Genomic DNA, 13,581 nt, shown 5'->3' with positions numbered 1-13,581 from the left:
GCTGGTGGGTTTGAACTGCCAGCCTTCTGGTTAGCAGTCAACTGCCTTAGGCACTATGCTACCAGTGATACTCATTTTAGTTCGATAATGTCACAGTTAGAGTGTTTTGCTTTATTAACTCCTGGATTATCTATGTAAAGGAAAAATTGTGGGTGGCATGTCTTCAACTCTTCTCAATGACATTGATGCCTTTACTGAAGTAGTTTCAGAACACATTTAACAGTAGTCCTGTTCCAAAGATCATGAAATGATAAAAGGTTTGCATCATTTGAAGTTCAGCAACCTAACATAATGTCATTGTTTTGGGGTTTTCTTGTACTGGGTTCTCAAATCAGAGCACGTCTGTTACCTGAGAAGTTGACAATTTATACAACATTAGTTGGACTGCTGAATGCCAGGAATTACAACTTTGGTGGAGAGTTTGTAGAAGCCATGATTCGTCAACTTAAAGAATCGTTGAAAGTAAACAATTATAATGAAGCTGTGTATTTGGTGAGTTATTTTTTGGGGTTATTATGAGTTAGCGTTAGAATGGAGGGGGAGGTGAACTGCAACCAGATGATTTCTGTTGGAGTACAGTCCCCCCATCACCCCAGCAGCCGCTGTTGGGAACCGTTCCCAGAGCTGTGGCCTTGTTCTCGCTTGGCACCCCAGCCGAGCCCCTGCACCGTGTGCGTTTTGCACAGGCGCTCCTCCTCCTCGGCTGGCAGCCCCTCTTTCCCGGGCCTGCTGCAGCCCCTTCCTTTCACTCCGCAGCTCCTTTTACTGATCAGCTTTGCCCCTTGAATGTTGTGTCTCCCAGAATTCTGTCCTCACTTTGCTTCTCTTCAAAGCCCTCCTGTTAACGTTCTCTCAGCTTCATAAACCACCTTTGCTTTGGTGGTCTCCAAACCGATAGTCTTTGTCTCCAGCTTTGCTTTCTGCTGCCCGGGTGACCGTCAGCTGTTTGACTTTGCTTTCTGCCTCCCCCCATCCCCGTCCACATGACACCCATCCAGCAGCCACTGTCTACAGGGTAGCCCATATGGAAACTGAGAATGAGTTCTATCACCCCTTTGCCCTCTCATGACTATAACCGCCCCCCTTCAAGCACCATCAGGTCGCCTCGTAAGGGTCTCATAAATCTGTCCCTTGTCTTTGTCACCACACCCTCCAACGCAGTGCACACCTTTCTCCCCGTATTCTCTGTAGCCTCTTAACTGGTCTTGTTTGCATCCAGACTCTCTGCCTTTCACTTTATCTTCCATAGTGGCACGAGAGTGGTCTTTTCTATAACGTGGCTCTGTTCATGTTGAACTCTTATTATCAAAACAGAAATAAGTCTTACTTGTATTTGATATATAGATTGACAGTGGTCGGTTACATTATAAATCCATATACGTGTGTCGGAGGTGTATAATCGAATTCTTTTTTACTGATAGGAGTACAAAATCAAAAGAGTTGGGACACCCCTCGGGCTTTAGGGTTAGGTCCAGACTCCTTAGCCTGACGCTTTGTGGTGGCCTGATGTGTTCCTCCTTTGCCTCCCACACGTCTTCTAGCCTTAGCAGGATCCCGGGCAGGTCCTGAGCGCACCTTGTGTTTATGGCCCTCTGCCCAGGATGTCCTTGCTGCCCGCTGAGGGGAGCTCTCTCCTTGAGGACCTCGCCCAACGGTTCCTCCTTTATGGTGCTTTCCCTGCCCTCATCTCTGTTCCTGAATGCTTTGTATTGACCTGGTAACATAGGCGCCACCCCTTTGGGTCGAGGTTGGGTTTGTGCACTGAACTGTGAGCTCCGGCCTCCCACAGACCTCAGCAGTGCTGAGCGGTGGCACAGGGTAGACACTCTGTCTGGGACTTTGCGTTCCTGTGGTCCCGTCAGAATGTGTTCATAGCCAGATGGAACAGGAGCCTGAGCGTTGGAGTGGCTGAAGTACTTTGACCGGCCTCCTTGGTCTGGAAGCCTGTCTCCCGCATGTCGGCTCTGTCGCAGCTCTTGGAGCTGTGCTGCCGTCGCTCCACAGCTGCCCTGGACGGTGTGCGAACGAATGGCCACAGCTGTGTCCCAGTCAGAGTTCATTTATGGAACTGGAGCTGGAGTTGCATATGATTTGTATGTGTCATAAAATTACTTGATTGATTTTTTTTAAGCATTTAAAGATCTAACAACTTTTTAATTCACAGACTGCAAAAACCAGTGGGCTAACTTTGGCCCTTGGGCTGTGGTTTTTCATACCTCTGGTTCAGACCATTATAGTATTGCTTTGTTTTGTAATTTTTATGAAGGACAGCATTTAGGTTTTAATAGCAGAAATTGTTTTCCCCAACAGGTCCGTTTTCTGTCTGATCTTGTGAACTGTCATGTGATAGCCGCCCCGTCAATGGTGGCGATGTTTGAGAACTTTGTCAGTGTGACTCAGGAAGAGGATGTGCCTCAGGTAAGTACCGGTGATGCTGAGTCGTGTCCATATGGTAACAAGAATTGGTTACTAGTTTCCCTTAGTGGAGTGCCTGAGTGTGCGAGCAGTTAACCCTGGGCTATTAACTGAAGAGTTAGTGGTTCGAACCTACCCAGAGCCACATCAGAAGTAAGTCCTGGCAGTCTGTTTCCAAAAGGTCATGGCCATGCAAACCCTGCAAAGGACAGTTGTACTCTGAAACACATGGAGTCACTGTGAATTGGAGTTGAGTCCACAGCAAATGGATTGGTGGGGAGGGGCCTTTGGTTATAAAAAGCTGAAATGTATTTGCCCGCCATAAACCTTGAATATCTATCAGTGTCACACTGCGGAGCCTGTGACATCTGTGTGTCCGTTCAGATGCTTCTGTCCCGTGAGATTAGGGTCGATGCATCTAGAATCACTCGGAGGAGCCAGATGTCTGACATAAGCCCCGTTAGCTTGCATAGAATAAACAAATGAAAACTGAGGAGCACATGCTTTAAACTTACCTTTTGAACATTCTTCAGGTGCGACAGGATTGGTACGTGTATGCCTTTCTCTCGTCTCTGCCCTGGGTTGGAAAGGAATTGTACGAAAAGAAAGATGCAGAGATGGATCGCATCTTTGCCAACACGGAAAGCTACCTGAAGTAAGGGCCGAGCTCACAGGGTTCTCTGTGGTTTAGGTAAAGCAGATCCTGACGCAGCGACAGGCATGTCACATTTTTTCTGCCAGTGATGCTGAGTCAGCGGCCCAGACATAAGCTGTAGAGGTGCTGAGGGCATTCTCTAGGTCACTGCGCAGACCTGCTGCCGTAACCCACTGAGGCCTCAGGCTGATCACGTGTGTTTGCGTCCTGTGCCACTGCAGAGGAGTTGGTGACCCAGCTCCTTTTAAGCTGTTTCTGTAGATGTTTGCAAAAGGCGTGAGCATCCTAGCACAGCAGTTCTCAGATACTGGTGTGCATACCCCTGTGTTTGTGATGTGCTCTGACCGCACCACTCCCAGTGAGGCTTGGCCATCTGTGTGTGGTGCACAGGGTTGATGTGCTTACCTGCCAACTGAAAGGTTGCAGGGTCAAGTCCACCCAGAGGTGCCTTGGAAGAAAGGCCTGGCCATCTTCCAGAAAAGCAGCTGCTGAAACCCCTGTGGAGCACATTTTACTCTGGCAGACAGAGGGTCACCGTAAGTCAGAACTGACTCAATGGCGACCGTTTGTTTTTTGTTTTGTTTTTCCTTAATTGATGTTTACAGGTGGAGAACATTGTCCTAGGACATACAATACGTTTATTTCATGAAGCTAATCGAAAACCACATCCTTAAAACAGTGGTGGTTAACCTCCTGTCCCAGCCTACAACATGAGTAGGATGGCACATTTCAATTACAGTGATCCCTTTTCTTCCCATTTCCCTCTTCTAAGCCAGTGTAAAGGCCAGGTTTATTTTATTGGATGGAAGACTAGTAATAGGCCTTTTTGTAAACTGTTGCTTAATTACCAAGCAGCATGGTGATGGTGGCGTAGTCTGTTAGTTTTGTTAGAAGTTCTGTTTTCCACTTATTAAATGGTACCTCTTTGCCTATACTTAATACCTACTTGATAACAAGTTAGAAGATGTCTCAGAAAGAATCTACTGATGATGTATAGTATATTGTATGACTATGTCAAACTGCCTTTACGTGCTGCGTTTCTAATGTCGTTTTAGTTTCCGAAAGGCACACTGCTTTAAAAGGATGTTTGCCAAAGAAGCTGGAGGGAAGCATGAGCCCCCTTTTGCTTCAGGTTCTCGTTACCCAGCTCCCCACCCCTGCAGCAGCCGCTGTGCGGGTTTGTCTTTCAAAGATGGGACGGGAGCCTGTCAGCATTTGAGTGTGTGTCACCCCACTACCGTTTGGTAGAAAGGCCAGGCCAGTACACACTGTTCTGCACTTTGCTCTTTACTCTTTACTGTGACCTGGACTTTGTTGCATGGAAGCACGCAGCTCTGCCTCCCTTTTTAACAGCCATATACTGTTCCATTGCTGCAACGCGCCATCATTTCTTTAACCAGCCCCTGCCGGTAGATAGTTCTAGTCTTGCTGTGATAAACAGTGTTCTGATAAACGTCCCTGCACAGATGGGCTTTATATTTGTGGGCATGTGAATTCTTAGAAATGGCATTGCAGGGTTGACAGTGTGACAGTCCAATCAGATTGCCTTTCAGGGAGATTATTATACCAGTTAAGCCAGCAATGTTTGAGGTGACATATTTCCTTACATTTGATAATTTATCATCAAAACTTTGGGTATCTGCCAATCTTGATAGGTAAAAAAGTTTATTTCATTGCTTTAATTTGCAGTTTATTAATTTTGAAAGCAACTGAGCATCTGTTCTTGTTTTTAAAAGCCTAAATGTAAATTGTCCTTTTTATCTTTAGGAGACGCCAAAAGACTCACATACCTATGTTACAAGTATGGACTGCTGATAAGCCACACCCCCAGGAAGAGGTAAAGGGATTTCCGTTTTAGTCTCTTGTGATACAGGCCCAGACAATCCAGAGGAAATTCTTATCTTTGTAACATGTTCAAATCACTCATTTGTACACCTTAGCCAGTTCCCACCTGTCGTGTCAGGGCTCCAACTGTCATAGCACCAGGCATGTAGTGGGGTTTTGAGAAAAGTTCTCTTGTTCTCTGCATCCAGGTATCATGCAGTTGACATGTTTTTATAACTTAATGTCAAATTTGAGAAATGTAAGTTAAATGCCCCAAACAGATAGCAATTAATTAAGACAGAAGCCTAGCACTATTCCATTGTCCTGTATTTAATCGCGTATTTAGTAATTTAATCCCATATTTAATAACGTATTTAAGTTAGCTTATTTATGTATTTTAGAAGATAGAGACCTCTGTTATTTTTCTGGTCAAAATGTTATTTCTTCTAGCTTCCAAATACATATTAATTATTAAAAATTAATCTGTCTTCAGTATTTAGATTGCCTGTGGGCCCAGATTCAGAAACTGAAAAAGGACCGCTGGCAGGAACGGCACATCCTAAGACCCTATCTTGCCTTTGACAGCATCCTGTGTGAAGCACTACAGCACAACCTGCCTCCCTTCACTCCCCCTCCTCACACGGAAGACTCTATGTACCCGATGCCAAGGGTCATCTTCAGAATGTTCGACTACACAGATGACCCTGAGGTATGAGACCACCCAGTGGGTCCTGTCACGGGTCTGCCTGCCATTGCCCTTGGGGTTGGATCTCACCTGAATTACGCCTGTAATGAGTGTTCGCTTCTAAGAAGGTCAATGGCAATGAGTACTTTAATTCAGCTAATAGTATCATCTCATATTGTAGGATGTGTTTGTATTTACCGTGTGTAAGTAGACTAAAACATTGTGTCCTGCTGAAGTGTGGAGATGTGAGAGCCAGATCGATGTAGGCTTTCTCCTGACTTAGCCGGATACTGGCTGTGTGGTCTTCAGTGAGTTTCCTGAAGGAGTAAGAACAGTTTGATAAAACTGCTGTGAGGATTGAATTATTAACACAACGCGAAATGCATGGAGTTGGGCCTGGGCATGACGAGTGCTCGGTCATTGTCAGCTGTTACTCTGCAGTAGGTTTCAGAGATTTTCCTTCTTTCCAGCCCTCACATCACATCTTAAGTTATTATCTGTGTGTTACATTACTATTTTTAAGTCAGTGTTAAAAAGTGTTTTCAGTTAAACCCCATAGATTGCTATAAAGTGACTCTATACTTTCTGGTATATGTGTTGTTTATTATGGAGTCCAGAAGTTGGCAGCCACTGTATTTAATAATTAAGAAAAGACATAATTTTAATGTTAATATTTGATATAAAAATACAGATTGTAAGCGTTTTAGTTACTTTCTGCCTCTGCACGAGTTTTGGCTCGTCATTTCAGTAGCTGTGCAACGAGCACAGTGATGACTGGAGGGCCTGCAGTTTGCCTGAGTTGTCCCCAGATGGCGTGGCGTGGGGGCTCTCAGCCTCAGGACAGCTGGTGTTTGGAGCTGGGTGGTTCTTGTCACGAGAGGCTGTCTTATGTACTGTAACGTGTTTACCTCGTTCCTGGCCTCTGTCTGCTAGTGCCTGGAGCGCTCCCCACTACCATCACTCAGTTGTGACAACCAACCATGTCTCCAGAGATTGACACATGTCCTCTGAGGGGCATCTGAGAACCCATGACGGGAAGGTATTGATTCAAGAACCTGAGGTCCGATTTGAGTATTCTTGCTCATGCCTTCTCTTCAGTCTTGTGGTACCGTCAGAGTGCATGACCAGTGAGAATTTAGTGTGTGTGTAATCTCCCTCAGGATAAAAGGTGCTCAGATAATGGGTTACATATACAGCATTCTCAGCTCCCACTGTGCCATGCCCCTTATACAGTAAGATACTTTCAACCAACATTATGTGATAGACTAATTAGGTATATCTAACTGGACAACTTGTTGTTGTTGTTATGTGCTGTCGAGTCGGACCCAACTCATAGTGAACCCCCTTCCAAGGAGTGGCTGGTGGGTTTGAACTGCCAGCCTTCTGGTTAGCAGTCAAGTGCCTTAGGCACTAGGCCACCAGAGCTCCCAACTGTACAACTAGTTTACCTTTTGGATTGCTGAAGTCTTTGTATTCGCTATTTATTTGTGTCGGGGCGACTGGGGTGGGACCTTGAAAGTTGGTTCACCTGTATGTTTAAGGTTGGTGTTGCCTCTATAGCATATCCATTCTTCTTTTGCCAGAAGGCCATAAATAAATGTAGTATTTATTCCTCTTAAAATGGAGAGGATGTGTTGTTTCATTCTGGCCTTTTTTTTAAAAAAATTACAGAGAAGAGTTGAAGAGTCTGTTATATACTCTCTGAACCTGTTTGCCTTGCGTGTTTTCAAAAAAATTTTAAAGCACTATCATGTAGGTAGTACTTTGTAACTCTTCGAAAACCATGTATTATGGACATCTTTCAGTGATTCTTTATGTCTGTGTTTTAACCATGTTCATGGTTAAAATCAACTGTATAAGACTCAGAAACCCAAGGAGGGGTCACTATGAGTTGGGTCCGACTTGACGGCACGTAACAACAACAGCAACAAAAAAGGACTATTAATATAGAAGAATTATTTAGTTTGTTTCAGATAATAGTTGATACGTGCAGTGGTGGTGTGGGGTGGGATGTGGCAGCAGTTGATTCATGCAGTGCTGGTATGGGGTGGCATCTAGGAACAGTTGATATGTGCAGTGGTGGTGGTAGCATGTGGGAACAGTTGATATGTGCAGTGCCGGTGGGACGTGGGAACAGTTGATATGTGCAGTGGTGGTGGTAGCATGTGGGAACAGTTGATATGTGCAGTGCTGGTGGGACGTGGGAACAGTTGATATGTGCAGTGCTGGTGGGACGTGGGAACAGTTGATATGTGCAGTGCTGGTGGTAGCATGTGGGATGTAGTAGGGAAAACACTGAAGCTGCTGCCTGCACTCCTTATTTTGTTGTAGCAGCAAGTGAATCTTGTATTGAAATTTGCTGACTACAGACCCTTCACTTGTGAGAACTCTGTCCGTGGCACCCAGTGCAGTGGTACTGCTGGTGGACAGGAGGCTCTCAGATACTGGTCACATCAATGAGCAAGCTCACTTTCTCAGTCTGTCCGGGTGCCATTTTGGTGTCTCCCAGGGTCCCGTTATGCCTGGGAGCCATTCAGTGGAAAGGTTTGTGATAGAGGAGAATCTCCACTGCATCATCAAATCCCACTGGAAGGAGAGGAAGACTTGGTAAGATGACTTACACGGCGTCTCCAGGGGAGAGGGGGGTTGCTGGTTTTGCTGTGTTGGTCTGAACAGCGTAATGTGTAGAGACTCTTAAGAAATTCCCCCTCTCTGCCTCCCTGGGTCATGACCAGTGTCTAAAAGCACTTGTTTTACCTTCCTGGGGCTCTTCACCATCCAGTGGTACTTTTCCGGGTGCTCTAGAACAATGTGTATATGATGCAGGCTTTTCTGTGTAGAGACAATCATATTTTCTAAGATCTGGGAGGGTTTTGTTTTAGATTTTACAGTGGAAAGGAATATAGTGTAGATCTAATGCATTTCTTTCATGCGTTTCTATCATTTAAGCTCCCTTGATCTTAAAGGATTTTAAAGGATCTTCAAGGAGATTTGGATGCATTGAAAAGATTTTCCTTGTAGAACATGATAATTTGTGCCCTGGTTAAGTGAAGTAATTGAAATACGGAAGATTTCACAAGAAGTTTTTTGTATCTAAACACATTGCTTTCGAACCTGCTTGTTTGTGTCCCTGTTAACCTTGAGTTACTCTTGTTGCAGTGCTGCACAGCTGGTGAGCTATCCGGGGAAAAACAAGATCCCCTTGAACTACCACATAGTTGAGGTACGCATTCCACACACAGCGTGTTTCTGTTGCAGGATCTCTCTGGTGGCTTGAAAGTTAACCCAGTCTTGCTTTTTTTTTTTCTTGCTACTTGTCAGGCACTGAAAGTTAACAGAGGAACAAGGAACTTGCTGTTGGGTTTTTGGTACTCTGTTAGCCAAGCTAGTAAAGGAAAAGAGGAGGTGGAAACCAGTAGCCCCAGTGGAACGTTGAGTCACCTGTATGTTATTTATGTGGTGTGCCTTGGTCACGGATAGTTATCACGGATGGTGTGAGTTACCCCCAGCTCTGTGGCACATTGTCCACATAAAACAGTGTATCACTGGCTTAAATACTTGTAAAAGCTGGATGCTTGAGCAGATAACCAATCTTTACCTGTGGTCACCTGAGGTGTTGTTATCAGCATCCTCCTGAACGTGTTATTCCCTGTGTCACAGGTCTGGGTACTTACGAATCCTTACTTATTCTCAGGAAGCAAAGGAGCCAAATGGTTTGCAAGTAGGAAGAGCAGAAATGCTTTTGACTCCATATTAACTCATGTTTGCAAGTAGGAAGAGCAGAAATGCTTTTGACCCCATATTAACTCATGTGACAAAACGATATGAATGTACTGCTGAGTGCCTTACAGAGATTTATGTCCCAAAATACAGGATTTTCACTTGCCTCATAGGGATATAGTTTGTCAGACTGTTAACTGTGTTATTCCTTTGTGTTCAAGTATTCGTGAAAGAGAGCACATAGGTAGGATGTGTTATGAGTCGCTTTATTCATAAAGCATTTGAATGCTTTTTAAAAATACTTTTTAAAAAAGTCCTGCATCCGTCCTGTCTTTATAAAACTTGAGAACATACTTAGGCTGTGAATTTGACTCACTGACATGTCAGTGGAAGTGCAAGATGTGAGTCATGTTTTTTCATCTGCAGAATTTCCTCATGTAAGTACAGGAGTTGGGGGCAAGGGGAGGAAGGAGTACAGACCAGGGCTTTAGAGGTCTGGGTAGGTGGCCCACGCGTTACACAGGGAAGGTGGAGAGCAGAACACGACACGTGACGAAGAAGTCTTCGACACGTGACGAAGTCTTGGACTTGCACAAGGATATCGGGGTAACTCTTTTAAAGCTTGTGTAGCAATGTGGAGTGAGGTGACAGTCTTCTGTTTCCTGTCTTCAGAGCCTGACAGGGGTTCTTACTACTCATAGGAATGAAGTGGTACAGTGAACTGTACCTCCCTGGATCAACTTGGATACTTCCAAAGTTGAAATTTAGCTGCACATTTCTCTGTGGGTATGGGTCAAATGAGCACGGAGTTATAGAAAGAAGAACATTGTATTCCGCTGTTGTAGACCATTGTGTTTGCAAGAGCGTAACTGTAAAGATTAGAAAGTCATTCTTCATCTGAGTGCCAGAGGTAAGCGTGTAGGTCTAGTGCAACGCGGCCCTCTGACCGTGGGGGCGCCTAGGTGGCGGTTGGATGGCACCAGCTCACGGTTCTTCTCTAGGTGATCTTTGCAGAGCTGTTTCAGCTGCCAGCACCCCCGCACATCGACGTGATGTACACGACGCTTCTCATTGAACTCTGCAAACTCCAGCCGGGCTCTCTGCCCCAAGTGGTATCCTTTGTTTTTGAGCTCGCTCTCTTTGGCTGTTGGCTTTATAAGATTAACTGTAGCATTTCTGCTTGTAGGGGAGATTTGTCAGATTCAAAAACAGCTTTTGACATACATGTATGTAAACATGTGTACACGTATGTCTATAACGTTTTGTTGTTAGGTGCCATCAAATTCGTTGCAACTCATAGCGACCCTGTGCACGACAGAACAGAGCACTGCTGGGCCCTGCGCCTTCTTCACGTTCGTTCCTCACGTTCGTTCCTCGCGTTCGTCACTGTGCGTGAGCCCAGCGTTGCAGCCGGTGTGCCAGTCCATGTCGGTGGCGGTCTTCCTCCTCTTTGCTGACCCGCCACTATGTCACTATTTCGGTCAAAAGCGCCAAGAAAATACAATGAAGAAGTATTTCCGTTTTTACGAGAAGAAGAAAATGTTATATTCTCCTAAATGAACTTAGCCTCCTTTCTTAGATCTCTAGAGGTTAGATAACTCACTTGACTGGAGGAGGAGGCCAAAGGAGCCCATGTAAAGCCAGCCTTCTACCACGGACTTAGACGTACATGGGCGTCTGCCCAGGAGGATGGGAAGACTTTTGGGGTAATGGAGATATTCACGATCGCATTTCACAGGTACATAACAGGTCAGTTAAAGCATTTGGCTGCTCAGAATTCAAACCCACCAGCCGCTCCTCCAGAGGAAGATGAAGCGGTGTGTAAAGATTGACAGCCTTGGAAACCCTGTGGAGCGGTTCTTCTCTGTCCTATAGGGTTGCTATGAGTCGGAATTGACTTGATGGCAGTAGGTTTGGTTTTGGGTTTTTATACAGGTCACATTTATTGTATGTCATTGATTGATTCCTCAAAGCTATTTTAAAAATTACATGAAAAGGTATTCAGCATTATTAGTTGTTATAAAGACTTCTAGGAAACATTGTTTTTTTTCTCTGTCACAGCTGATCTTAGAAGAAGGTGAAGAATAGTTTTCCTTAACTTCAAAACCACAGCTTGCTCAGGCGACAGAAATGTTATACATGCGTTTGGACACGATGAATACTACGTGCGTAGACAGGTAACGTGTCTGCTCTGTTTCCATAGTGTCACCAGCTCCTCACTCTGCCGTATAAATAGTGCGGTCAGCAAGATACTTGCCTTTTGAAGAATTTCCAGATGGGTGTTTTTCTTGCTTGCCTCTCCAAAATAATCCATCTTACAATAACGAAGCCTACCTTTTCAAGTTGATTTTCAACATGAAATGAGGCCCATGCTCAGGTTTTTTTAATTTCATTCACTATTTAGTGCTTTGGTGTAGGTTTTTCTCTCTCTAATTTTGTGTTTTGCTTTTTAATTAGGTTGTATGATGCAGAAGAAGTTACTATAGAATACTTATATAAATTTCTATATGTATTTTTGCTTATTTATAGATAGTATGTGATTCTAAAATAATTAACTTTTACATTAAAAGTCTTTTCCAACCTACAGCTCCAAGACTCTTAGTTTACACAAAAAGCCCAGATTGGTATTGGTGGCTGTGGTGATGGGCTGCCCACTGACCTCACCTTATGGAAGAGGTCCTTATGGCTACCTGTGTCACCTGACACTCTTTCTTACTCCCCATTCAGTCTCCCAAATTGGATCGGGACACACCCTGAACATCATCCCTGTTCCCATGATCTCATGTTCATTGGTCAAACTCAGTACCTGAAAATAGTCACTGAGGGTCCTCCATGCTGTGGACTGATTATCCCAAGTAATTCCAACGGATGTAATTGGAAATGCACGAGTGCTTGCTTTTTAGGGCTGCGTCCCTGTGACTCTTCCCTCCACTCTCATTAATCGACTTCCAGCCATGTTGGGCCTTCCGATCAGGCTCTTACGAAGTTCACAGCATCGTACAGTACATGGAAGTATTCCTTGTCTCCTTAGAGACATGAGATGGGTGTTTAGGGGGGAAAGCAGCTTTAATGGTATAGTCTGTTTGTGGTGGAAAGGGCGTGGGGTAGTATGAGAGCCTGTACTATGGCTCTGAGGAGCTCTGCTGGCACAGTGGTTAGGCACTCGGCTGAGAATTGAAAGGTCAGCAGTTCAAACCCACCAGTGGTACCACAGGGGAAGGTGTGGCAGTCTGCTTCTGTAAAGAAGCCTTGGAGACTGTATGGCACAGTTCTGCTTTGTCCTCTAGGGGCACTGCGAGTCAGTCAGCTGAGCAGCGAGTCTTTATACACTACGGCTCTGCCCTTTAGAAAGTGTTTCATCTGCAGTTTCTTTCTTTGTTTTTTGGCCTCTGTTTCATTGTTTGTCAGTGTGGGGAAAATAATACATTCCTCGGAAGTTGTTGTGAAAACTAAATTATATAAACATCTGTAAAGTGCCTGATTGCTTAGAAAGGATAGCACTGTTAGAAGGAGATGCTGTGGGGCTGAGTTACAGGATTGGCACCGAAAGGGTGAGTAGCAGGGGAAGGTATACATGTGCAGGGGATGTGCTTTCCATGTGAAATAGGGGGTTTTATTTGTTGGAAGGATTATGTAAGTGCCTGTTACAAATTGTAATCATTTTATCATCTTCTGCTTGTGCCCCCTCTCTCCCAGGTTTATTAATTGGTTTTCCCATCATCTAAGTAACTTCCAGTTCCGGTGGAGCTGGGAAGATTGGTAGGTGTTGTATTGTTTTATTCTTCCTTTCTCTGGAGTCTAACATAACAAGATACTGTTCATAGTTAAAACTGTAACACGGAAGCTGTCTTCTGGCTGTCTGGTTAAAACTGTAACATGGAAGCTGTCTTCTGGCTGTCTGATTAAAACTGTAACATGGAAGCTGTCTTCTGGCTGTCTGATTAAAACTGTAACATGGAAGCTGTCTTCTGGCTGTCTGAGATAGCTGGTCTCTGGTACTTTATTTACTGTGTGTAAATGAAATGACTGAGGGAGAAGGAAACGCTTGGTCATTCGGTACAAGTTAGCTGTAAGCACTAGACTGCGGAAGAGCTTATAAAACTGTTTCCTCATTAGGTCAGATTGTCTTACTCAAGATCCCGAAAGTCCCAAACCAAAGTTTGTAAGAGAAGTGCTGGAAAAGTGTATGAGGTAAGTGCTTTGGCTTTTCTTCATAGCTCAGCTGTTCCTGTTGTAGGGCTTGTTTCTCTTCTGTGCATTTGGGATATGTGTCTAGAATATC

At 44.6% G+C, this 13,581-nt stretch overlaps 1 protein-coding gene across 1 annotated transcript in view; it reads left to right on the top strand.

Annotated features, from left to right (window-relative positions):
* The window catches only part of NCBP1 (nuclear cap binding protein subunit 1), a 42,471-nt gene that overhangs the window by 9,982 nt on the left and 18,908 nt on the right, over positions 1-13,581 (top strand). Inside the window, exons 4-14 of the mRNA XM_042781802.1 lie at positions 336-492; positions 2,311-2,418; positions 2,949-3,070; positions 4,838-4,907; positions 5,388-5,603; positions 8,089-8,186; positions 8,739-8,802; positions 10,301-10,411; positions 11,412-11,476; positions 12,996-13,058; positions 13,416-13,490. Of these exons, the coding sequence (XP_042637736.1) occupies positions 336-492; positions 2,311-2,418; positions 2,949-3,070; positions 4,838-4,907; positions 5,388-5,603; positions 8,089-8,186; positions 8,739-8,802; positions 10,301-10,411; positions 11,412-11,476; positions 12,996-13,058; positions 13,416-13,490 (1,149 nt within the window). The remainder of the gene's footprint in view (positions 1-335; positions 493-2,310; positions 2,419-2,948; positions 3,071-4,837; positions 4,908-5,387; positions 5,604-8,088; positions 8,187-8,738; positions 8,803-10,300; positions 10,412-11,411; positions 11,477-12,995; positions 13,059-13,415; positions 13,491-13,581) is intronic.

The sequence above is a fragment of the Orycteropus afer genome, unplaced genomic scaffold (assembly GCF_000298275.1).
Source record: "Orycteropus afer afer isolate SDZICR_OR568_19922 unplaced genomic scaffold, OryAfe1.0 scaffold00174, whole genome shotgun sequence".
Lineage (NCBI taxonomy): Eukaryota > Metazoa > Chordata > Mammalia > Tubulidentata > Orycteropodidae > Orycteropus > Orycteropus afer.
This window is presented reverse-complemented; position numbering and strand designations above follow the sequence as displayed.